General features: G+C 54.8%; 1 protein-coding gene across 2 annotated transcripts; it reads left to right on the top strand.

Annotated features, from left to right (window-relative positions):
• Positions 1-555: 555 nt before the first annotated feature.
• Positions 556-23517, top strand: LOC128819152 (protein argonaute-1). Of its 2 annotated transcripts, XM_053999113.1 has the most exons (19): positions 556-662; positions 7534-7717; positions 8465-8585; positions 8716-8897; positions 9214-9350; positions 9451-9585; positions 9854-9941; positions 11044-11191; positions 11287-11406; positions 12206-12328; positions 12724-12857; positions 13978-14162; positions 14311-14470; positions 14761-14851; positions 16518-16712; positions 16839-16973; positions 17836-17937; positions 18722-18921; positions 19348-23517. In XM_053999113.1, exons 1-19 carry the CDS (start codon positions 638-640, stop codon positions 19454-19456), a joined length of 2574 nt encoding a protein of 857 aa, XP_053855088.1. In that variant the 5' UTR covers positions 556-637; the 3' UTR covers positions 19457-23517. The 2 variants fall into 2 exon arrangements, 1 of the variants encoding a protein (XP_053855088.1); XR_008440655.1 differs by lacking the exons at positions 556-662; positions 7534-7717; positions 8465-8585; positions 8716-8897 and having other exon boundaries at positions 9265-9350; positions 19348-19843; positions 20948-23517.
• The last annotated feature ends 639 nt before the right edge of the window (positions 23518-24156 follow it).

Raw genomic sequence — 24156 nt, 5'->3', positions numbered from 1 at the left:
GTTACTGACAAAGCCAAGGCACAGGGTCGGGATTTGCGCCTCCTGGGCAGGACAGGTCCGGGCCGTGGTGGGAATCAGGACGGAAAGGGGGGACGCTCTGCCCGGTGCTGTGGGTTTAGATGGAGCAGGGCCGCGGGGAATTCCTGCCCTGCTGCTGCCTGGTGAGACTCGGAGCACCTCGGGAATGATACAAGATAAAAGAACTGGCGCTTCCTCCTCGGCCCGGCAGCACAAAATAAGTCAAAAAAAAAAAAAAAAAAAAGATAAAACCACGAAATAAATATTTATGGTAACAGCGCAGCTGAAGGCCCGGGCGCCGGCGGGCGGACAGCGCTCCGCCGCTCCCCGGCTGCAGCGAGGCCCCGGCTGGGCACCCCTCGCTGTCCCGAGCGCAGCCCCCGGGTCCCCCCGGTCCCCCCGGTCCCCCCCGGGTCCCCCCGGTCCCCGCGGGCCCCAAGATGGCGGCGGGGCCGGCGGGCGCCGCCTTTGTTGCGCGCGGGGCCGGGCGGCGGCGGCGCGTGCGCGCGGCGTGAGGGGCGTGAGGCGGCTGCGGTACCGGCCCCGGCCCTGCCCGGCCCCGGCCCCCGGCACGGCCCTGCCCCGGCCCCCGGCTCGGAGCGGCGCCCGCGTGGATGGGATGGAAGCGGGACCCTCGGGAGCAGGTACCGCCGGCGGGGATGGGGAGGTCAGAGCGCTGCCGCGCCGGGGAGCGCCGAGAGGGCGACGGGGGGCGAAAGGGATGAGGCCGGTGGAACGGGGGGCGGGTGGGCTAGGGGGCCCGTACCGGGTGGGGACCGGGGCGCGGGGCAGCGCGGTGGAGGGGTGCGCGGAGGGGACCGCAGCGGGTGGCGGTGGATGTGGCGGCGCGGGATGTGCGGGGGCGATGCCGGGGATCGGAGGATGTCGGGGGCGCGCGGGGGTCTGAGCGGCGGGGCGCGGCGGGGCTGCGGGGCCGCGGGGCAGGCGCGTCCGCCGGGTGCCCCGGGAGCAGCGGCGGTGTGGGCAGACGCGATGGAGGGACCCGCAGAAAGCTCGCAGGAGGGGGCACGGGGCCGGGGTCACGTCCAGCCGCAGGTCCCCACAGCGCGGAGCGAGCCCCGCTCAAGGGGCCTGCTCTGCACAAAGCAGCGGCGGCATCCCCCCAGCTTTCCAACCTTTCCCCCAGCTCCCATTCCATTCCCCCCTGCCTCCCACCCCTATCCATCTCCCCGGCTGCCATTCCACTCCCCTCCCTGCCATTCCCTCCCACCCCAGCCATTTAATCCCCCAGCTCCCCATGCATTTAATCCCCCAGCTCCCCATCCATCCCCCAGCTCCCCGTGCCCCCGAGCTCAGGTTGCGGGGCGCAGGCTGCAGCTGGCGCGGGGCCGGCGACGCCGTGTGCCGTGACAGCACGAAGCGTCTCCTCTGCCCGCGCCAGAGCTGGGCCGAGCTCCAGAGCCACCCCGTAGCCCCGTGTCCCCTGCCCCAACCTCCGCCCCCCGGCTGGGGACGGGAGCAGCTGGCAGCGCCCTTCGTGCCGGGCAGCCCCGCGGGGGTTTGGAGATCTGTTCCCTAGGCCGCAGCATCGGTCGCCGCTCGCTCCTGTGCCTGGCCTGAGCATCGCCAACTCGCGCTGCTGAGTTGCAGAAGGATTTTGGTGCCTAAAATAAGGCAGAGGGAGGGATGGGGTGATGGAGACGCGGGTCACTGCCCTGCTGAGGCACGGGGCGATGGGGATGGGCAGCTGCTGCCCTTCCGAGGGACAAGACAAGGGGATCGGCAGTCACTGCCCTGCCACCTCTCTTGAGCTGGTGGGTTTGCCACCCTCCATAACACATCAGCCTGGTGAGATTTTGACATAAACCTGCTGAGTGTTTGTAAACTTCAGTCCTTTCTTGTGATATTTACTTTAAGTGTGGCACAGAAATCTCCCTGTGTCTGCGTTACCTTCTGGCTACTGGGTGCTTTGTGTTTGGGCTGATTTATGGCCTCTGGAAGCTGTGATTTGGCGGCACCGAGGGCTTTGCCAGCGCCTTGGGGTGATAGCAGTGCTGCTGCCTCAGGGCCACGCAGATAACGCTGCCGGGCACCCTCCTACCCCAGCCTGAAATTATGCTCTTAAGGTGCTTTAAAAGAATCTATTGTGTTGGGGTGGGGATGCACTTGGTGGACAGGTTTGGGTTTCAGTCTCTGGGCCTGTGAGGGCTGCACTGGGAGCGGGGCTCTGCTGCTGCACCCTTGGGAGTTTCCCCTTCTGTCCCCAAATCTGGCTGGGGGATATCTGCTCTTCACCCCTTGGGCAGGGGACTCATGAACCCCATGTCATCAGAGCTGCTGTGGATCCTGCCCTGCTGTGGCACCCCTTCACTTGTGCCAGACCCCGAGAATGGACTGAGCCTCACACGCGAGCTCTGATGATGCTGTGGCAATAAAGCAGAAACTGGCGTGTGCCTGGATGTGCCCAACATGGAGATGCCTGGAAAGGCAGCGGGAAAACCCAGGACATCTGACCCACAGGCAGCACTCGGGGAGGCACACACATGCAGTGGTTTTAAAAACTAAACTTAGTTTCCCACAACTTTTAGTTTATCCCTTGCGAACTTCCTAAAGGCTGTTAATCTCAACCGTTGTCTTCCTGTGCTGAACCTTGCAAAAACCCCAAAGCTGCTCCGTCTGTTGGGGCTCTTTATCTTCAGGAAACACGAAATTGCGTATGCCTGGTTCTGGGACTGGATTAGGCCGAGAAACAAAGCCAGGAGAAGCACCTTGCCTGGAGACACAGCACGGATGGTTTATCTTTAAACACTCTTTGCAGCCTCTCCCTAAACCCTGGGAAGAACAAAACACAGACAAGTTATTAAGATGGCAGACGCGAGGAGGAAGCCAAATCAGGCAGAGAAGCTGCTCCTTGGGCAGGGTGACCCGCGCAGAGCCACGGGCGGGTCCAACCTCCGCTCCCAGAGCCGCTGGCACTGCGGGGCCGCGGTGGGACGTGGAGAGGAGCTGGCGTCGCTTTTGTCCTGTCCCTCCGGCACTGGGGACCGCCTTTGTCTGCGACTCTCAGCTCTGCTGTCCCTGGCAGTGCAGGAGCAGCGGGAGACCTCGCGGGGCTGGGCAGGGGGTGTCAGCCTCCGCCCGGCCCAGGCACCGTACGCTGGGACCCCAGGGTCACTGAGCGGAGTCACGCAGCCTGGATGTGCCACTGGGTGTGCTCAGAGGGGCTGCTGGCACTTGCTGTGCCAGTGTTTCTCAAACCCCGTCAGAGGGATGGAAAAGAGAGCTGCTGGACAGCTGAGGCCAGCTTGGCAGAACCCTCACAGGTCGGCTCGTGATTGAGCCGTGTCCACGCTGCCAGCATCACCACACCGCTGGCATCACCACGCTGCTCTCCAGAGCCAGAGCAGCTGGAGTACAGCCCCTGCGTGCGGGTGTGATGGAGTTAGCACCCCTCTTGCTGCTGTTCCTTGGGCTCTGTCGCAGCACCTGCAGCTTCACACTCTTGCTCGGCTCAACCCGTGGGACTGCACGTGCCAGGGTGCAGGGACACCCGTTCGGCCAGACTTCAGGATGTCACCCATGATTTCCAGGTGGGAAGCACAGCAGTGTCCTTAGCAATGTTTAGTGTGAGGATACAAAGAACTCGGCAGCTTTCAGATGCCAGTCCTGTAGTAAAGCAGTTTGGAGCCTGTTTTGGCTCATTTTTTGGGTGAAGCCACCCCAGTGCAGGGCAGGACCAGAGCTCGGGCAGCTCAGCCTTGCCCTCAGCAGCCAGGCTCTGGTGCATAGACAGGTTTAATGCTGGGCTCCGATGGCTGCAGAGAGAGCTGCTGTCCCGTGTGTGCATCACCTGCTGAAACTCAGTTTGGTGTCAAACCAAAAAGCACTCACAGCTGGCAGTGCTCAGGTCACTCGGGAAGGAACAGGCAGTGATGTCTGCGTTGGCAGAGCTGAGATGGGGCTTTTTGAAGTCTGGGTTCGTGGAATGGTGTTGGTCACTGCTTAGAGCCAGTGGTTTTGAAGGTGTCGATCCTGGGGATCGGGAATTCCAATTGCTCATCCTCCCCAGCAGCTGCCTTTCCCACTGGTGCTGCCCCTTGCTTTGCTCCCCGACAGGGATTTCATTTCCCGGGGGGATTCTGGGGTGGTTTAGGATGGAGATGTCTCAGGGTGAGGATGGACCACGCTGCGTGTCCGGTGGCATTTGTTGTGCCGCGGCCCTGTCTGCACCTCTCTGGTTCCCGGCTGTATTTTGGCGAGTGGGTGTGCGGAGAGGGGGCCGGCACGGACCCGCCGCCGCCGCAATAAAACTCCCTTTTGTCTGGGCCCCGTTCCCGCGGCCCCTCGGCTGAATGCAGCGCAGGAGAGGATTTCAATGACATGGTAATTTCATGCCGTCCCACCGGCGGCTTCGCCCGGCGCAGGCAGCTGCTGGGCAGCGGGTCGTGTTCCCCAGCTGTTACAATAAATAACAGAAACAAAGCGTATTCCAGCGCTAATTACCTCAAACTTGCTCTCATTTCGGTGGCTCTGCCCTCGCCGCCGGCTCTGCCCGCGGTACCCGGCGCAAGGGCGTCGATGCTCCGCCGCCGGCGCGTCCCCAGGGCACGGCTTTGTGTGCGAAAGTCTGTGATTCCTCCCGGGCCGCGGAATTTCTAATGGCAGCGGATTTCATCCCGCTCACTGGCCGCATTGTGCTGCAGGAACAACACTCGCCCTGCAGCCCCCGGCCCCGGCGCCCGCATTTACATGACAAAGTGGGAGCCTGTGCAGCTTCGCCATGGAGAGTCGAGGTATGCAGGAGCCAACCCCCCATGCGGGAGCCGCACTATGTGCTGGAGCCCCCCTGTTTCCATGCACTCTGGGTAGCTTTTTAACGAGGCTTCTTCTTGTTAGCTCCTTTTCTGCTGCCTGAGCCGCCTCCAGGCATGAGGTGCCTGGGGATGACAGTCAAGATGTCCATCCGGGATTCCCTGGCAGCATCCTCCGAGCCAGGAGAAGGGTGGCTTTCACTGAGGCAAATCATTGAGGGACCCTGAGTGCTCCAGGGCAGGAACGTAGCATGTGAAAGAATGAGCCAAGCCTGCATCTTCAGCAAAGGGTTTTGGGGTCTCTCCCACCTGGGCTGAAGCAGCCAAGGCTGGATGAGAGCCTGGCTGACATGCTGGAGGTGCTGCCTGGGCAGCTGCTTTGGCTTGTCACATTCAGGGACTGTGTTGTGGTCACCAAAATAAAACTCTGTGAGTCAGCCCAGGGGCGATCTTACCCATCCTCGATGCTGGTCATGGTCCTGCCCTGGTCTTTGCAGAGCATCTCCTGTGCTATCAGGTGCTGCTCCATCTGGCCACTCTGCCCATTTATCTTACCCTGCATTTGCTGTATCTTCTGTGTCCAGTCAAAATTCTGAGCCAACTTTTGTGTTGCTGGAGGGTGGCTCCTTCCTTCAGCTATGATTCATGAGCCTAATTGCGGGCTGTTGTGTTCATGGAGCATCTGGGGATCCTCTGGCAAAAGGGTTTGCGTGGATAAGCCTTAGTTTTGGCGTGACCGAAGCAGTGCCAAGTGTGGGATTGCTGTGGGGCGAATTGGTCACACCTCTGCAACTCCTGCCAGCCCCTAACTGGCTTCAGCTCTTCTTGGGCACCCAAGTGCCACTGAGCAGCTGTCAAACTGTGGCCACTGCCCTGTGTTCCCTGCATCTCTGGGGTTACCACGGGCACATGGAGTTGTGTGTGGCCCTGCTCACACACGGCTGCCAGGATTGTCTGGGAAGCGAGATGATCCAGAGCAGGAGAAGCTGTGGGTGGTGGCCTTGACATGGCTGCAGGAAAGGCAGCGGAGAGCTGCTGCCCCTGACCGATCTTACAGGTGGGCAGTATGGTTCCTCACTCAAACTCAGGGACTGGGAGGCTCCAGCAGCACTGGCAAATACCTCTTTGCTTATGAGCCATGATTTAAAAATGCATCAGCTCGCAGCCAGGGAGCTGGCCACTGCCAAGAAATGTTAATCATGTGGAGACATGACTTAGACCGGGAGCAGCTCATCTGAAAATCAGTTCCTTCAAACGAGCTGCTTCCGAAGTGCAGCGCAGATGTTTTTCGGGGGCGGCTGGCAGTCACCCTGTCCTGGAGCAGCTGTGGGTGCCTGCAGGGTCTGAGTCCTGCAGTGCACTCAGGGATCCCCACCTTGCTCCAAGTCCTGTGCTGCCTTTTCTGAGGAGGTGCTGGGGCCAGGTGAGCCCAGGCTTGCGGCTCCCAGCAGATTTTGGGGCTTTTGAGCTCCTGTTGCAGGGCAGAAGCAGGAACAGAGGTTGGTTTTGGAGAATTAACTTCTGCAGTTCAGCCCCTGGACGCTCACAAGAGCTTTCCCATCCCTTTGGTGTCCTGGAGCACTGGTGGCCTTCCACAGGCAGGAAAAGTCTTGTGAAGTTTGGGTGCAAAAGTAAAAGGCAAATTTGAAGCTTAGTTTGCTGCTCTACTGTTTTTCTGCTTCTGGTATTTTTAGCCTGGAATGGAAATTTGGATTTAAAAAGAAAGTGGATGGGAGAAAGGGGTGCTAAAAGCACCATGTGTTCAGGAGCTTGAATTGGAGCTGGGTTGCTGTCTGTGGGCCGCTGTGGACACTTGGCCGTGCAGATGGAGCGCTCCAAATGCCCCCACACTTGATCCCCGCACTGGCCCAGCTGGCTCGGACCTCACAGTGTTTGAGGAACAAATAGGAGGTGCAAACTGGGAGGAGTGGAGATGGGCAAAGTGGGAATGGGGCGGGAAGGGCAGAGCTCACCTCAGAGAGCAGCGGCGTGGAATAATTCCTTGGCAATATTTTCAGATACATTTGAGTCCAAGGGTGCCGTTGATTTAGAAATGCAGCTCAGTCCTGTAGCCATGTGCTGGTGCCATCCTGCATCTCCCGAACTTCATAAGTGAGTCTGTGTAATGAGAATTGTGGAAAAACTGCTATTTCCCTCTTTACAATTCCCCACACTGCTTCAAGTGGGGATTTGGATTTGTTTTGGGTTTTTTTTTTTTTTTTGTGCAAAACCCAGCAGTTCAACAATTGTGTAGTGCAGATGGAATAATGCGTTTCCTGTTTCTTGTGGCATCTTCCCTCCAGCAGTGAGTTGGAATTTGCTGGGGAATGGAGGGGAAACACATGTGTCTGTATGTCCCTGCTGACAGAGTATCCAGGGAATTGCATCCCCTTGGAAAGGGGCACCATGATGATGGAGCTGGTGCTGCTCTCCCGTAGCAGGAGGCAGTGCTGGAGCCTGTGCCAAGGGAGTTGGTGGGGCCCCTGTGCCCTGGCACTGCCCTTCAACAGCTCGGCTGGCACCAGTGCTCCCCAGATGGTGCCCAGGGAAGCTGCTTCCTGGTGTGCTGCTCTGAATTGTACCACTGCCACCTCCTGCCAGGAGGAGGGGTAGTGGGACACCTTCCAGTTCAGGATGTGGTGATGGAGGGCGCTGTGACTCTGTGAGATCTGTCTGTCTGTCTGTCTGTCTGGGTGAGTATGGGGTCCCTGGCAGCCCTCCTGACCTGTGCTCTCTTCCACAGCTGCAGGCGCATACCTGCCCCCCTTGCAGCAGGTGTTCCAAGCGCCACGTCGGCCCGGGATAGGAACTGTCGGGAAGCCCATCAAGCTCCTGGCCAACTACTTTGAAGTGGACATTCCCAAGATCGATGTGTATCATTATGAAGTGGATATCAAACCCGATAAATGTCCACGCAGAGTCAACAGGTAAGGCAAGTATTAGAGGTTTGGCACTTGTTCCCTGCTTCCAGTTTCCTAGTGGAGACTCTATAAGTGCCTGTCTCTGTCTTTGCAGTAGAAGCCATTAGGGCGACCATTATGGCAGGGGTCACAGCAGTGGCAGGGGTCATGGCACTGCATGATGCCCACAGGTGGCTGGACCCCCCAGCCGTGTTTGTGCAGCAGTGCTGCTTCCTGGCCTGGGAGCGTCAGGGGTCCAGAGCCTCAGCACAGTCCCTGCTGCTCCGAAGCAGCTGTGCTATTTTGGCAACAATCCCTGATTTAAAAATAGCAAGCCCAGACCTTGGGCCATCATGTTCTTTTCTTTGTTTTCCTTTTTGGTGTGCTCTTCGCTGCCTGTCCCCTCCTGCCCTTGCAGCCCGGGGAGCTCTGTGCCCCGGGGGCCAGCAAACAGATACTGCATGTGCTTTTGGCAGCGAGTCACACTGTGGCAGCTCCAGCCACTGTGTGTTCCCCTGTGCCATGTACACTCCTTCTTCCCCCCAGTGCCACGTGCACTCCTTCTGCCAAAGCCAATGTACTGAGCTGTGGGACGAGGCTTGTGCCCCTGTCCAGGGGCTTTCCTGCCCCACGGGTCTCAGCTCTCCTCTCAGTTGCCCCAGGGAGGGAGGCTACGGTGGACTGGACAGGTTGCAGAAGGTATCAGGCTGTAAAGAAAGTGACAAAACAAATCTCTCCCTTCTCTCCTCCTGCTCCTCTATCTTGCCTGTATAGGGAAGTCGTGGAGTACATGGTGCAGCACTTCAAACCGCAGATCTTTGGTGACCGAAAACCAGTCTATGATGGGAAGAAGAACATCTACACTGTCACGGCCTTACCCATTGGGAACGAGCGGGTAAGAGGGGGCAGCGAGCCCCATGTGGGCACTGTGACCTCCCTCCTGCCTGGGAAAGACCAGCAGAAAATGACCCTGCCTCATTCCTGCAGGGATGCCATGGTCACTGTCCCTTCCCTCCTGCACCCAGGTTGACTTTGAGGTGACGATCCCAGGGGAAGGCAAGGACAGGATCTTTAAAGTCTCTATCAAATGGATGGCCATTGTGAGCTGGCGCATGCTGCACGAGGCCCTGGTCAGCGGGCAGATCCCCGTCCCACTGGAGTCCGTCCAGGCGCTGGATGTTGCCATGAGGCACCTGGCTTCCATGAGGTACCTGTGCTGAGGGACAACGGGGCTGTGCCAGGGAGGGGAGGGGACTGCTGCCTGTGCTGAGGGTACCTGTGCTGAGGGACAACGGGGCTGTGCCAGGGAGGGGAGGGGACTGCTGCCCTTGGCAGGCTGCTGTGTCTGGGACTGGCCTTGACAGTCATCGGAGGAGGCAGCTGTGCCAGCCGTGTCCTTGGGTGCTCCTGAAAAAGAAATAGAGAGGGTGGTGCAGCTGTTAGGGCGAGTGCCAGCCCGGGGATCTGGGGGTGCTGCCGTGGGCCCAGTGTGTGCCACTGACATGGTGTGTCCTGGTTCACAGGTACACTCCCGTCGGCCGCTCCTTCTTCTCCCCCCCTGAAGGCTACTACCACCCCCTGGGAGGGGGCAGGGAGGTCTGGTTCGGCTTCCACCAGTCAGTCCGGCCTGCCATGTGGAAGATGATGCTCAACATCGATGGTGACGTTATTTCTCATGCTGGGGAGCTACACTGGAAGGGCTGGGTGTATTTGGGAAGGCTGATTGAGAGCAGAGACACATTCTGATGTCTGTCCCACAGTGTCGGCCACTGCCTTCTACAAAGCCCAGCCTGTCATCGAGTTCATGTGTGAGGTGCTGGACATCCGGAACATCGACGAGCAGCCCAAGCCCCTGACGGACTCGCAGAGAGTGCGTTTCACCAAGGAGATCAAAGGTAGGGCCCCCACAGAGCTCTGGAACCTGTTCCCTGACACTGGCTGTGGTTTGTGTCCCGCCCAGCCCCTGCAGCGAGGTGGGGCTACAGAATGTGCACATTTTAAATGTCTTCTGGGGCACCACTGCCTCCCTCATGCTATTGTTGGGGTATCTGCAAGCAGGAAATTAGTTAAGGAAGCTGTTGGCAGTGTCCTGGAGAAGTTGGGCAAGGGGAAATTGCTCTCATCTTCACCATGGCTGTGCTTTGTCTCGCTGTCTCACATCAGGTCTGAAGGTGGAGGTGACCCACTGTGGGCAGATGAAGAGGAAATACCGCGTGTGTAACGTTACCCGACGGCCAGCCAGCCACCAGACGTAAGGCGGGTGGGCAGATGCCCTTGGAGAAATCCGCGCTGTTCTCCTTGCTAACAGCTGCTGGTGTCGTTAGGGAGAGCTGAACAGGAAGCTCCAGTCTTTGATGGCAAAAGGAGATGTGTCTGGGGCTCTGCAGCCCTGTGCCATGTGTGGAGTGGGATGCAGGGAGATGGGGGCGCACAGGATGCTGTGTCTGGCAGGTGGAGCGCGGCAGCGGGTGGGAGCTGACATGCCAGGAATTGTCCTACTTTTTACCTCCGGGTTTGGTTTTCTTCATTCTTAAAATACTCACTGCCAGAGCAGAGACTTTGTCAGGGGCTAGCTCAAGTGTCTGCCTTGGAATTTTTTGTGTGTGCCTGGAAGCAGGCTGGGCCTGGGCACCCCTCGGTGTCTCCTGTGCACCAGCATCCATGGGTCGTGGCCTTGGGGCTTGGCGAGTGCAGGAGGAATGTGGCACCTCACTGATGTAGTCAGCCTGCCTCTACTGTAATTTTGGTCCTCTGCAGGTCAATATCAGGTCAATTCTCCATTTTCATGGAGCTCTTTATGAGGCTGGGAGCAGCTGGTGCTGGCTGAGGATGGGTATTGTGCTCCAGCTCTAGATGTTGTGGCACCTCTCAGCCCTGCAGCCAGGAAGTTTGATTTTTTTTTTTCCCCCCTGTTTCTGAAGGGAAATGTTCCCCTCCTGCCTCCCTCTGCCCACCCTGCAACTGCTGTCCTGTACCTGGAGAGGCCAGTTAGCCTTTCCCTGGAGTTCATTTCAGCTCCCAGAGAGGACACCAGGCATAGAAGCCCTCTTGAGTGCCAGTGTTGTACTTTTGTGCCCAACCATGGCACGTGTGGTAGGTCCTACAATAAACATCTGCCCTGATTAACTGGATTAGTGAGAGAGAGCTTTATTTAGGGACCTCAGTCCCACACCGGGGTAACAGAATTCCTGACTCCATTTCTGAAAATACCACTGTTGTGCTTTTTATTTTGTTGTATGGCAGCTCAGGCTGGGAGCCTGGCAGCTCCCTTTTCCCAGCCACAGTAAATAGTGCCTGAGGTCTGGAAGTGTCTGTTCTGAGTAGGTGCATCCCTTGTGTCCTGCCTCTGCCAGGTTCCCCCTGCAGCTGGAGAGTGGTCAAACAGTGGAGTGCACAGTAGCTCAGTACTTCAAGCAGAAATACAACCTGCAGCTGAAATACCCTCACCTGCCCTGTCTCCAGGTTGGCCAGGAACAGAAGCACACGTACCTTCCCTTGGAGGTGAGTACCTGTGGTTTGGGGCTGTGCTCAGCTGTGGTCCCCTCGTGGCTTACTTGTCCCCAACACATGGCTGCTATCTGTCCCCTCCCCTGCAGGTGTGTAACATCGTGGCAGGCCAGAGGTGCATCAAGAAGCTCACAGACAATCAGACCTCGACCATGATAAAAGCAACAGCCAGGTCTGCCCCAGACAGGCAGGAGGAGATCAGCAGACTGGTATGTGACACAAGTGCCTGGGAGGCAGGGTTGGGGCTTGGCACCAGTGGCAGGTTATGGCATCGTGTCCATGGTGGATTTTGCCATGGTCCTGCTCCTCAGCTGCTCTCTGGTGGAGAGCTGTGACCTGCTGAGAAGGTGTTAGTGAGGTTAATGGTGGGGTTTTATCCTCCTCTTCCCACTGAATCCCTGCACAGAGGTGCCTGTGTGTATGTAATGGACAGTGGCACAGGTGAGCCTGGCTCAAAGAGACCATGCAAATGCACATGCAGAAAATTCAGGCCCTTGCACTGATGGAACCTGATCCAAAGGGAGCTGGAACTATGGGAAAAATGGGAAACAGATTAGAGACACGCCTCTGGCTGTGGTGTATGTGGGTGTGTGTGGTGTGGCTGCAGTACAGGAACTCTGTGTCTGGCCACTGGTTAACGGTTAATTTTGTTCCCCAAATGCATACATGTGGGCTTTTGAAGCCAGGGACATTTGGTGTTCTTTCTGGAACTCTTGATAAGTTTCTTGCCAGTCTGAACCATCCTGTTGAAGTCTTAAATCTCAGGAGCAGGCTGTGCTGTTAGTTGCATTGGTTAGTGTGTTTCAAAATCAGGTCTCCGTGGGTCAGTTTGCAGGAGAGGGTTTGGGCCTCGGTGTTGATCTGCTCGACCTCCCCTGTCAGAGGTGCTCCACCTGCAGCTCTGTGGAGAACAGGGCTTCAGGTGTCCATATTTCCTGGCCAGCTACAGCTGCCTGGGATGCAGCAGTTGGTCTTACTCACTCCCATGGCCCTTCCTTCCCTCTGCAGATGAAGAATGCCAGCTACAACCTGGATCCATACATTCAGGAGTTTGGGATCAAGGTGAAGGATGACATGACGGAGGTGACAGGGCGGGTCCTGCCGGCTCCCATCCTACAGTATGGAGGCCGGGTAAGTGGGGCTGCCTGGGATGGGCTGCACTGTGCAGGGAGATGCTGTCAGCTCCTGGAAACACTGAGCAAAAGTTGTGTTATCTTCATGTTAGAGCTGGAATGTTTTATCAAAGTGCCTTGGCTTTGAGTTTTTTGCAATACAACTGGTTCTGAAAGTTGTAGCCAAGAATCATTGGTGATGAGATGAAGAAGAGAGGGGTGCTCAGCATAGGGCAGCTCAGGTGAATTTTCTGTCACTGCTGAGGAGCTGAGGCTGTGGATTGCCCATTGCCAGGGGGTCAGCTCCAGCTGCAGCACTGGGACAGGGAGCACAGCCCCAGCCCATGCAGGGGCTCTGGGGCTGCGGGGCCGGGCAGGCTGCGGCCGCGCTCTGACCCTCTGTTTGCCTTGCAGAACCGGGCCATTGCAACTCCCAACCAGGGCGTGTGGGACATGCGAGGGAAGCAGTTCTACAACGGCATTGAGATCAAAGTCTGGGCCATTGCCTGCTTTGCCCCGCAGAAGCAGTGTCGAGAGGAGGTGCTGAAGTAAGGAAAGGGGCAGCCCATGTGGGTGGGGGAAGCCAGAGGGAGCCACACTGCTGCTCGCAGCTGGGGACTGCGTGTCCGGCATCGCCACTTCTGGAGCAGCAGGGAGCTCCGCTGCTTGTGGTACCAATCTGATGTGGGTGTCCAGTTCCTGTTGCTTTTGGTTTATCCAGAAAGCCTAACTGTTTGTCCCAGGTGCAAATGGTCCCTAAGCCATCCCAAAGCTGCCAGGTTGGAGTGAGTACCTGTGAGTTGTCGGTCAGGCTCTCCTCGATCTACTCTTTGCATCAGGGAGCTGCAGTAGTGGGAGGTGAAACTGCTAGCTTTAAAGCTGTATTGAACTCTTCTAGTCTGAATCTCCCCAAAGAGAAGGGGCTCTGAGGATTAAAAATTTCCCCAATAATCTGAAATTATGTAATTCATGTAGGAAGCATCCTAACTTCCCATGATTTATTACAGAGAGGTTTTAGGCTTTCTGAAAAGCTTTTGTAGTTTAGAGATTATGTTTCTCTAGCAAAGTGACACAGAGCAGGAACAGTTTATTTGAATTAGGGAAATGGTCACTTTGTTTTTGGATTCTTCTGGGGCCTTAGGTTTCTCCTGACTGAGAGTGGATGCATCGAGGTGAGCACTTTGTGTGTCTCTTCTGGGTGTTTGGCATGGTCAGTGTTTGGGGTTTGGAAGAACTCAGAGTGTCCGTGTCTGCAGTACCTGGGTGCAGGTGGGAGTGACACTGCACTCCTCCCATGATCAGTTGGCTGAGTTGTGGTAAGTGCAGGCTGGCATCAGCTTTGCAGTCACCTGGAAATCAGCTGTTGCAGGCAGCAAGTTTGTTCCCCGCTGCTCCAGCTTCCTAAGGGAGAAGGGCTCAGCTCCATTGCATTAGGCAGTGCCAGTACATGGGTAAGAGGGCACTGAGAGGGGACAGTTCAGCCCTGACATGTGCTGGTCTCGTGTTTCCTGTGCCACGCATGTGCTGGGTGCCATCGAGCCACCAACAGGTGATGTGATGGCCCCGTCTCTGTGCTGTGCTGCAGCACTGGGCCGTGGGGCTCCGTGCTCGGTGGCACAGCTGGCGTGCAGGAGGGCTCAGGGCTCACAGCCTCTCCTCCCGGCACAGGAACTTCACGGACCAGCTGCGCAAGATCTCCAAGGACGCCGGGATGCCGATCCAGGGCCAGCCCTGCTTCTGCAAGTACGCCCAGGGTGCAGACAGCGTGGAGCCCATGTTCCGACACCTCAAGAACACCTATTCAGGGCTTCAGCTCATCATTGTCATCCTGCCAGGGAAGACACCTGTGTACGGTGCGTCTGGGGCGAGCACAGAGAGAAGGGCTTTGGGCTGGCTCAGCAGGGCTGGCTCAGCAGGGCTGTCTCTCCCCATCCCCGAGGGTGCTGCTGGAAGTGGTGCAGGGCTCACTGCCTTGTGCTCACCTGCTTCCTCTGCCCACAGCCGAAGTGAAGCGTGTTGGGGACACTCTCCTGGGAATGGCCACACAGTGTGTCCAGGTCAAGAATGTGGTGAAAACCTCCCCACAGACCCTTTCCAACCTCTGCCTCAAGATCAACGTCAAGCTTGGCGGGATCAACAACATCCTTGTGCCTCACCAGCGGTTCGTACGGCCACTGCCTCCCATAGTTTTGGGGTTGTATCCCAAGTCCCTCATGGTGCTGCCTGCCTGGCTTTACGTGAAGAGGGAGCCTTCATAAAGTAGCTCATTGAAATGGGGGTTTGTAACTTGTTTCACCTTGTTGATAACAAGGTATTAATGTGTCCAGGCCAGAGTTGGAGGTCACGGGATAGCCTTGATATATCATCTGCTCATCTCCATTGGGTTGTACATCACCCTGAGATCGCCCCAAAGGCTGACTGCTTGTTTCCTCTTCTTTCCTCTCCCACCAGCTCTGCCGTCTTTCAGCAGCCAGTGATCTTCCTCGGAGCTGATGTCACTCACCCGCCAGCAGGAGATGGGAAGAAACCCTCCATAACAGCTGTAAGTTCACAGCTTGGTGCCCAAAAACCCTGCAGGACGCAGGAGCTGGAATGGGATTCACGTGTCCATGTGTTACTGCTGTCCCCCGTGATGACACTTCTCGGGGTGGGCATGTACCCTGTCAGATGTTTTTATCCCAGTCTTGGGAGATTTCATCCCGATCCCTTCCCTCCTCTCCGCGCAGGAAAGCTGCAGTTTTTGGGAGCCGCGGGGAGACTGCCAGCTGCCACCAGATGGGGCTCGTGGTGTGCTGGCCCCTGAGAGTACGGGGAGCTCGGTGCTGCATGGAGTCATCCTGGGGCATCCCTGTCCAGCTGCAGCCCTTCAGGGACCTTCCCCCTGCTGAAGAGCTGGGGTTTGGGACATGGAGGAAACTGGGGCGACTGGGCTTCTTAGCCCTTTGTGGAGGAAGATTTGCCTTTTTCTCAAATTAAAAATGAGCATCCATGGAGCGAAGTGCCAGGGACAGCTTGTGCCCTCCGTTGGGCTGGGAGACACTGCCCTGTGCTCGTTGGCATGCAGGATAAGCACGTCAGCATTTTCCTATTAAGTTCTTAACTTTCCAGGACTCACAGCTCAGGTTTTCCTTGGCATGCAAATGCGTCTTTGGAGGAGTGTTTTTTTCTTAATTAGAAGGGGTTGGGAAAGGCTTTGGGCTGTTTGCTGTAGGTGTGGGTGGGACAGAACAGTCTGTTTCCTGGCGGCAGAGCTTCCCCTCTGAAAATATCTTTTGTGGTTTGTGCAGGACCACTGGGGCTTTTTTCTTAATTTTTGTGAAACCTTTTTTGAAGCTGCAGGGGGGGAGAAGGGTAGAGCCTTTGAAGTAACTTGACAATGTTCCTGATGTGTTGCTGGTTGGACAACAGTAGTGGGTCTGTGGCTGAAACTAAAGGAACAGTTTCTGTTGTACACATTGGCTCTAGTGGGGGAGCCCCAACCCCAGAGCTGTGTTTGCAGAGTGAAAGTGAAAGTGTTGGGGAGGGCAGGGGCAGCAGATTCACACTGCTGAGGATGTAGAGTCCGTGGTGCTTCCCCTCTGCTCAGGGGACGTGGGGCACACAGCACAGTCACTGCTGAGTGTGGGGAGTGAGGCAGCTGGGTGTCTGCTCCCCAACATGGGCGAGCACTTGATTCACGCTGTGCCCCCAGCCCTGTGTCACAGCCAAGCCCAGCTGCCCCTGAGCTGTTGCTCTGACGTGTCTGAGGTCTGCCTGCACTGCAGTGGGAACTCCCTGCTCAATGGCTATCATACAGTGACTCGACCTACCATGTCCTTAGGCAGCCCCTGGCTGTCTGGGGCAGCCCTTGGTTGTCTTGGGCAGCCCCACTCCCTCTCACTGCCAGGCAGAAGTGAAGCAAGGGCAGAGCAGCAGCAGCAGTCCCCCACAGCCACGGCATTCAGTGGCACCCACCAAAGTTGTCTCACTGGAAATTCCCACAAACATTTAAAAGGGCATGGCAGAGTGTGACATGTGGCCATGACCAGAGATGTCCCTTTTGGGCACTGATTGCCTGTACAGTATTTGCTGTCCCATGTGATCTGTGAGTTCAGGTGCCCTGCCCATCGCCAGCTGTTCATGTGGGAAGCAGGTGGAAGCTGGGAATGTCCCACATCCCCTCTGTCCTCCCTGGTGTAAGACATGGCCTGGCCTGTCTGTCGCTGCAGGTTGTGGGCAGCATGGACGCCCACCCGAGCCGGTACTGTGCCACGGTGCGCGTGCAGCGTCCTCGCCAGGAGATCATTGAGGACTTGTCCTACATGGTGAGGGAGCTCCTCATCCAGTTCTACAAATCCACACGCTTCAAACCCACCAGGATCATCTTCTACCGCGATGGTGTTCCTGAGGGGCAGCTCCCACAGGTGAGGAGCCCTCAGATCCCCGTTGGCCAGCGGGGCTGCACCAGCTCCCATGAGGTTCCTTAAGGGTGCTCAGGGACAGCTGGGTGCTGGTGTGTCCCCTCATTCTGTGTGCCCTTGTCTCTCCAGATCCTTCACTATGAGCTCCTGGCAATCCGAGACGCCTGCATCAAACTGGAGAAGGATTACCAGCCTGGCATCACCTACATCGTCGTCCAGAAGAGGCATCACACCCGTCTCTTCTGCGCAGACAAGAACGAGAGGGTGAGTGCTGCAGGGTGCCAGGGCTGGAGGCGGCTGATTCATCCCTGTCTGATGGAAGAGCCAGCCCTGGCTTTCTGAGAGGAAATCTCACCACTGGCAGGGAGAGATTATTCTGAATGAAACGTGCTGCTCAGTGGACTCCTACAGCCACATGGATTAGTCTGCTTCTAGAAGCCCAGCCAGATGTTTGCTGTTATTATGAGTTACTGGGTGCTGATGATCCTGATGACTCTTGAAATAGCCTCTGTCAGCTTGAAAACATCTGTTGTTTTGGTGATAGCTGGAGTTGCTGACGTGACAGTCTGAATAACCCCTTGCTTGCTCACAGCTTGTTCATGTGTGCTCTGCAGTAACACTGATTGCTGTCACTGTTCCTAGATTTCATCTGAATTTAATGGTCAGATTGAGTCTAGCCAGACTGCTCCACACGAGCAGGAAGATTTAATCTTGGGACCTAAGGACAGATTTTAATCAGGATGTAAAAGCCCCAGTATCTTGTGGCACAGACTCCAGCACATGCCCTACAGAGATCCCTGGTGTTTTCCTCATCTCTGAAGTAGTATGGGCCCCTGCCCAGCCCTCACCCTGCTGCTCTCTTTCCCATGCTGTTGGTTATGTCTCCATGTCATGCCTGATGCTGATGCCTGCAAAAAATGCCAGCAGGCCTATTTGGGCAGGGAGCAGAGTAGGACAAGTTGCTTCTGTCCCCCCTGAACGGGCACTTGGAGACCATCTCTACATCTCAAAGGGAGATGGGGACCCTCTACTGTGGTCCTGGGACAGGGCAGCTGTGTTCCAGTGCTCTTGGCAACTGGAAATAACCAAACTCTGCAGTGCTTGGATCTCTTTCTATTCCCTGCAGATTGGAAAAAGTGGGAACATCCCAGCAGGAACAACAGTGGATACCAACATCACCCACCCCTTTGAGTTTGACTTCTACCTGTGCAGTCATGCAGGCATTCAGGTACTGTGCTCCAGCGCTGGCTCTTGGGATGCTGCTGGGTTTTTTGGCTGCTGTTGCAGATTGTCCTCATGCATTTGTCCTGGCCCTGTCACAGCCTCCCTTTAGCATGGAGACGTGGGCAGCTGGATTTGGGGATAATTGGATCTGAGCTGCCACTGCGGTGGTTTGGCAAGCAGGTGCAGGGTTTGTGCTGCTGCTGCATCGTGTGGCACGTACTCTGTTTCTCTCCTGGAGCCAAGGGTCTCTCCTAAGAGATTTTCCTCCTTCAGAGCAGCCAATTCAGCAGCTTGTCAGCTGGTGTCTGAGCGTGCCGGGCTCGCCGGGGCGCCGGTCATCAGCGGGGACCTGCTGTCTGGCCGTGGGTGGGAGAGCCAGGCCAGCCGTCCCTGCCTGCTCTGCAGCTGCCTGGCTGCAGGCAGCCAAGATTAGTCAGAAACTGGACTGGAAAAACTGCACTCGTGTAATCTGCAGCTGCTTCCAGAAGAGAGGCTGCTCGGTTTCCCCTCCCCTGCGCAGACAGCCGGAGCTGGCCTGGCTCGGTGGGGATGCAGTGGGGGATGCAGTGGGCTGTGTGGCACAGAGGGAACAGGCACCAGGCAGCAGCACTGGTACTGCTTTGCACCTCGGTGCTAAGGGCTTTCCTGCCTCGCTGCCACGTAGGGTTCTCACAGCAGGGAAGCACAGGAATCCCTCCTGCCTAGGCTGGCTGACAGATCATTTAGATCAGCTTGCAGCTGCATCCGGGTGCAAGCAGCATCTCTCACACCGACCCCCTCCTCCCCAGGGCACGAGCCGGCCATCCCACTACTACGTGCTGTGGGATGACAACCGGTTCACGGCGGACGAGCTGCAGATCCTCACGTACCAGCTGTGCCACACCTACGTGCGCTGCACCCGCTCCGTCTCCATCCCGGCCCCGGCCTATTACGCCCGGCTGGTGGCGTTCCGGGCGCGGTACCACCTCGTGGACAAGGAGCACGACAGGTGAGGGGCACAGCCCGTGGCCCTGGGAGGGCAGAGCCAGCCGTGGGCAGGGGACCTTGATCTTTGGAAGTGCCTGTGTCTGAGAGTGCTGCGGCAGAGCCTTTCTAGGGGAAGACCTGCATGTAGCTGCATCTTCTTAAGTCCCAGCACAGGGGGAACGGGGATAAAGGAGAGTTAAATCCTATCCTGAGCTCATCCCATGCTTGTGGGAGCATTGCAGGGGTGTCTGAGCATTTCCAGCTGCCTCAAGGTGCTGGAATCTGCAGTACAGGCACAGTCACCAGCATGCACAGCGTCCCCGTGCACTGCAGTGAGGTGACTTCCTGTGCTGCCAGCACTCAGCTGATCCCCATCTCCAGGGAAGTTTCTCAGTGTACCTGGGGGGAAAATATGAAATAATTACGCAGTGATTTCCTTGATTTTCAGTGGCGAGGGCAGCCATATATCTGGACAGAGCAACGGCAGAGACCCCCAGGCCTTGGCGAAGGCTGTGCAGGTTCATCAGGACACTTTACGTACCATGTACTTTGCTTGAAAGCCTAACTTTTGTTACCTCACTCAAGAAAGCTTTCAGATTTGTAGGAGCCATACAAAAAAGGAAGCATTGGGACACCTTGTTTTTTTTTTCCAATGAGAAATCACTGCAGGGCAGGCAGTGTCGACTTGAGGCAGGAGACCAGCACCATGGGACAGAACGATCCAACACCTTTGTAGGATTGGAAGAGACTGATGACGATGATGATTATTTTTTTAATTTTTTCTGGCTTTGCAAAATTTTGACCTGACCAAACACATGAAGGCATTCAAGGGAAGGGATAAAACTCCCGGGAGGCGGAAGCAGGTTTTCATTTTTAAGATGCAATACTAGAGACTCCTGACTGTGAACTGGCGGCTTTGGTCCTCCGTTGCCCACCAGGCGCTGGTAGGTATTTTTTGTGGGGGTTGGGGGAGGGGATTTTTAGAGCCTTAAAACAGAAAACTAGATTTATAAAACTAATATTTTAGATTATGAGATGCTTTAATGGGTTGAGGGAAAAAAAAAAACAAAAAAACAACAAAACAACTAGTTTATAGGAGAATTGTAACACTAACAGTTCCCCGCCCCCGAGTAATTCCCCCCGGATAATGTAAGGCACCCTAGCACTTAGCTCAGAACTGAAAACTGTCTTCCTCGTGTTACAAGCTAGTCAGCTGCTGCCGCTCAAAGCAACAGTCACAGACTTTTCCATGGGTGAGTGCCTTACTATGATGCTGCAAAATTTCAATGTTTTTAATCATGTAAGGAAACTAGTAATCTTGTCTTGATGGTGGTCCATATTTCCATCAGAAGGAGTTAATTTCTATGGTCCTCAGTTGCAGTTTGTGTCAGATCACGACCTCATGGTGGTTAAACCCCATTGAAAGATGTGCACTTTCATACAGGACACGTTTAATGGCTGCTGACCCATTTTTGTTTTCAATGTACTACTTGTTATTTAAAACTGTTTCTGACAAATGGGGGCATCTCCATCCCATTAGGACAGAAAGCGCTATCCATGTTTTTCTTTCTTTTTCCCACCACCCCCCCCCGAATTTTTATGATGGACACCGGGATTTTTTTACTAAACATTATTTTTATACGATATTGAGTCTGTTGCCAAAATCCACAAGTCATTAACATTCTCAGAGTTTACATCCCCACACTTCCTGAGGCTGTGTGCTCACGCCACAGCTCTCCAACATTTCTGTCCAGTGAGTGCTGCCACTGCAGCCTGTGCTGTGCCGGGTGCTCCACAGTGCCCATTGCATTTGGCACGTGTCTGCCCGGGCCAGCTGCTTTCCCACCCACCACATCCCCACCTCCAGCACCTCCAGGCTCTCACCCTCTCTGCTGCTAGGTTTTGCTGCTCTTTGTGTCATGGTATCACTGCTCTCATGCCCAGGATTTTTATTCTGAAAGCACACCAGATTGTTCCTTAGATGTTGTTGTCAGGGGGGAGACTCCCGATTTGTGCTTGTACCAGGCAAACAGCCTTTTTCCCCACAGGAACCTGGTCACTGCTTTTCAGACCCGTTTTGCTGCACAGTGACCGTACGCACGGTGGCGGGGCCGTGGTGGCAGTTCAGTACCAATATCATCCGGGCACATTATCTGGGTTTTTTTCTATGAAAGTGTTCACAGCGCTTCCTTCAAGAGACAAACGAGGCGCACGCTCCTGCCACGTTCTGAGGGGAAGAGCTCTGGTATCATTTTCCTGCCGAACGCGTTTCCCAGGCAGCCCCACGCGAGCGCTGCCCCTGGCCCGCGCGCGGACAGAAGCACATCTACACCTCTTTGGTTTTGTACTTTCTGACGTTGAAACTTGCCTTGCCTTCATGAAAACCACACCGGTCATGTTGGCCCATTGAGCTGTCCTAATCCCGGGAATTCATTCTTCCCATTTTCTTTTGGGGCAACGTGTTTGTGAACAGTGACAACATCACTATGCTATGCAAACTAAGTGCTGAGCCCACTGATGTCACGTTTGGTGAAGATCCTACGTTTAGCACAGTCCTGTTTTCCTCAAGACCACACTGTTTGGTTCATATCCTCCTTTGCACCTTGTGTCAACCTCCACTGCTGTATATCCTCAAGGTGACGGGGAGGAGACCAGGACCTATCCGTGGTCAGTAGGTAGGGAACTCTTAGGAAGGCTTTTAGAGCGTAGGGAACACATCAACACTAAGTGTCAACATGAGAAGCCTACATTCCTCTACACAAGTGCCTGCATAGTGACACCAATCAGCACCTCCATCTCATCCTCTGAACTCTGACTTGTGTTCATTGAAAGCAAAACAATCTCAGAGGGGCTGTTCCCTCTCACCTGGTGTTAGAAAGCTCCTCATTAAGAATAAAATCGGGGTCAAGGTCAAGGTTCTCTCTGCAAATCAGTTTGTTCACCAGCATTACACCGGAACGCACCTGGCTGCTGCTCTGCAGTGAGGGGCAAAGGTATTTTGGTTCCTCGTTTTAATTTTAGTGTTTTAGTTGGGTCTAGAATTCTGAAATGTCTTTTAGTAGCTGTGGCATAGCAGGTGCCATTTTTAACCATTTGAAAAGAGATAGTGTGGGCATTTACAGAAACAGCTTGTTGCTCTGTAACAATTTTTTTTAACCTTGAGACTTGAAATGTAAAATGGACCTTTAAGATTTGCACTCATTTGTAAGGTGGCTGTTCATAGAAAACTATGAATGAAGACTTGCTGATGTAGCACCTACTTTTAACAGCAATTTTAACTACACAAAAGCTTCACAGCTTCTGAAACTCAGCTGTTGACTTGCAGATCGTGTTCTGCCCTTATTTCACCCTCTGCGTTGGGTTTTCATGGTTTTGGATAAACAAAAAAGCCAAACTCAGTAGCTGCTGTGCCCTTTAAACCCTGTTTCCACTTTGAAGAAGTTTAGAGAAGTTGGAGTGACCCGCATGCTTTCTAAACCGGACTATGCACCGTACCCTCTCCGCGCTCCGGCATCGGCATTTCTCCCCCTCTCTTGTCTGAGATGCAAACGAGTAGCTGCATGTTGAGGTGCGTTTGCTGCCTGTAGCGGATAGGTGTTACCCCAGGTACATATCAGGATCTGTAGTTAGCCACAAACCCCACACGGGCATCCCGATCAGCTCCGAGTCTCTGCCTTCTCCAACGCGCACGAGTTCCACCCGCGCCTGGAAGCGCTGCCGAGTGCACGCAGTTCTGTGGGAAGAGGAGTAGCTTTCATTTACCTGTAGAATGCTGTTGATTCCCTTATCTCATGTCTGAACAGAGAGGGCTGCTCTGCCCTCTCCCCGCAGCTTCCAGGGCAGTCGGGGTGTTCTGGGATCGCACACGATGTCTCAAACAGCCCAAGCATCCAGCGTTGCCTCGCGGAAGGTTTTCTTCTTGGAAAATCAGTGTGAAATAAAAGAATGTGATTGTTTCAGGAAGGGAAGCCAGACAGCAGGAGAGCAATAAACAAGTGAAATTCATATCTTGCCTGAGTGATTTGCACTTCAATAGTTGTGAAAGAAAATTTCCAGGACTCCAGTGCTTTTGTGTTCGATTTCCAGCCCCTTTCGTACCTCCTTTCTATGAGCAAGTGTGGGACTGTACATAGGGTGTTTACAGGACGCTCCGTTTGGGTTGTTATTTTTCTTGTGGGTTTTTTTTGCTCTAGCTTGAACTCTGTATGGTCCATTTGTTAAATAGCCGTGAATAGTTGATGTACAGTACTTACTAAACAAGCAGCAGCACAAAACTTATTTTATTAAGAAAATATGGCTTATATTTTAAAGGTTGAATATCAATTTTTTTTTTTTGTATGTGTGGAATTGAGACTGGTGAAGAGTAACAAAATCCTTGGATTAGGCCAAAAGAAAATACTGTCAGATCCTAACCACCTCTTTATTAAAGAAAGCAGTATGATTAAAGAGCTCCAGAACATTGTATTTATATTGGATTTGATTTAATTGCCTTTGTGGATTTTTTTTTTTTTTTTTTTGCCTTGGTCCTGATTTTTGCTTGCAACTTCGACTTTGCAGTCCCAAGTGTCTGTTACCCTGTAACTGTTGGCAGAAGACCTAAATAAAAGCAATGTGAATATGTCGGGGTGACACTCCTGAGTCACATCTCGTGGGGAGGGGACAGCCCTCGGGAAAGGCTGGGGGACAAACAGGGAAACGCTGAGTGGAGCTGAATTGCATCAGACACCGCGGAGGATCCAGCACCCCTCACTGCCCAGATCTCAGTTCAATGAGAGAAACACTTAGGCAAACACATACGTGCTTAAAACCTCTGGGAATACAGTACAATTCCACTTTTTATTAAAATGTCAGCTGAGAACTGACTGATTTCGGGCTCCTGGGTTATTAGATAACAGAAATGTACATCAAAATCTGCTGTTCCTCCAGCCTCAGCGAGCGCTTCGGGGGCTCTTGGCTCTGAGGTGCTTTAAGGACACATTTCAGACTCCTTTTGGATTGAGGTTAGACTTGATCCTCTGGGTTTCTGCACTGCCTCATCTTTTGCATTTCCCATCATGTTTTACATTTCCCAGCTCTGCAAACATCCTAGTCTTCTCCAATGCCAGCAGCTTATGGCTGAGTTTTAGGGTGCAGAACTGGAGGTAATTTGCCATCCTCTGAGTTCTTTGTTGGAGGAGTTCTTTGTTTTACCTTACAAAGGTGCAGGGGCAGACCTTAAGCCAATGAATGATTTAGCAGTTGAGCTGTAACTAGGTTT

This window comes from Vidua macroura, chromosome 25 (genome assembly GCF_024509145.1).
Source record: "Vidua macroura isolate BioBank_ID:100142 chromosome 25, ASM2450914v1, whole genome shotgun sequence".
NCBI lineage: Eukaryota > Metazoa > Chordata > Aves > Passeriformes > Viduidae > Vidua > Vidua macroura.
This window is presented reverse-complemented; position numbering and strand designations above follow the sequence as displayed.

Coding starts and splice junctions, on each gene's coding strand:
- LOC128819152 (XM_053999113.1), top strand. CDS start 638: ATGGAAGCGGGACCCTCGGGAGCAG. Junction 663..7,533: donor AGCGGGACCCTCGGGAGCAG/GTACCGCCGGCG, acceptor TCTCTTCCACAG/CTGCAGGCGCATACCTGCCC. Junction 11,192..11,286: donor ACACGTACCTTCCCTTGGAG/GTGAGTACCTGT, acceptor CCTCCCCTGCAG/GTGTGTAACATCGTGGCAGG.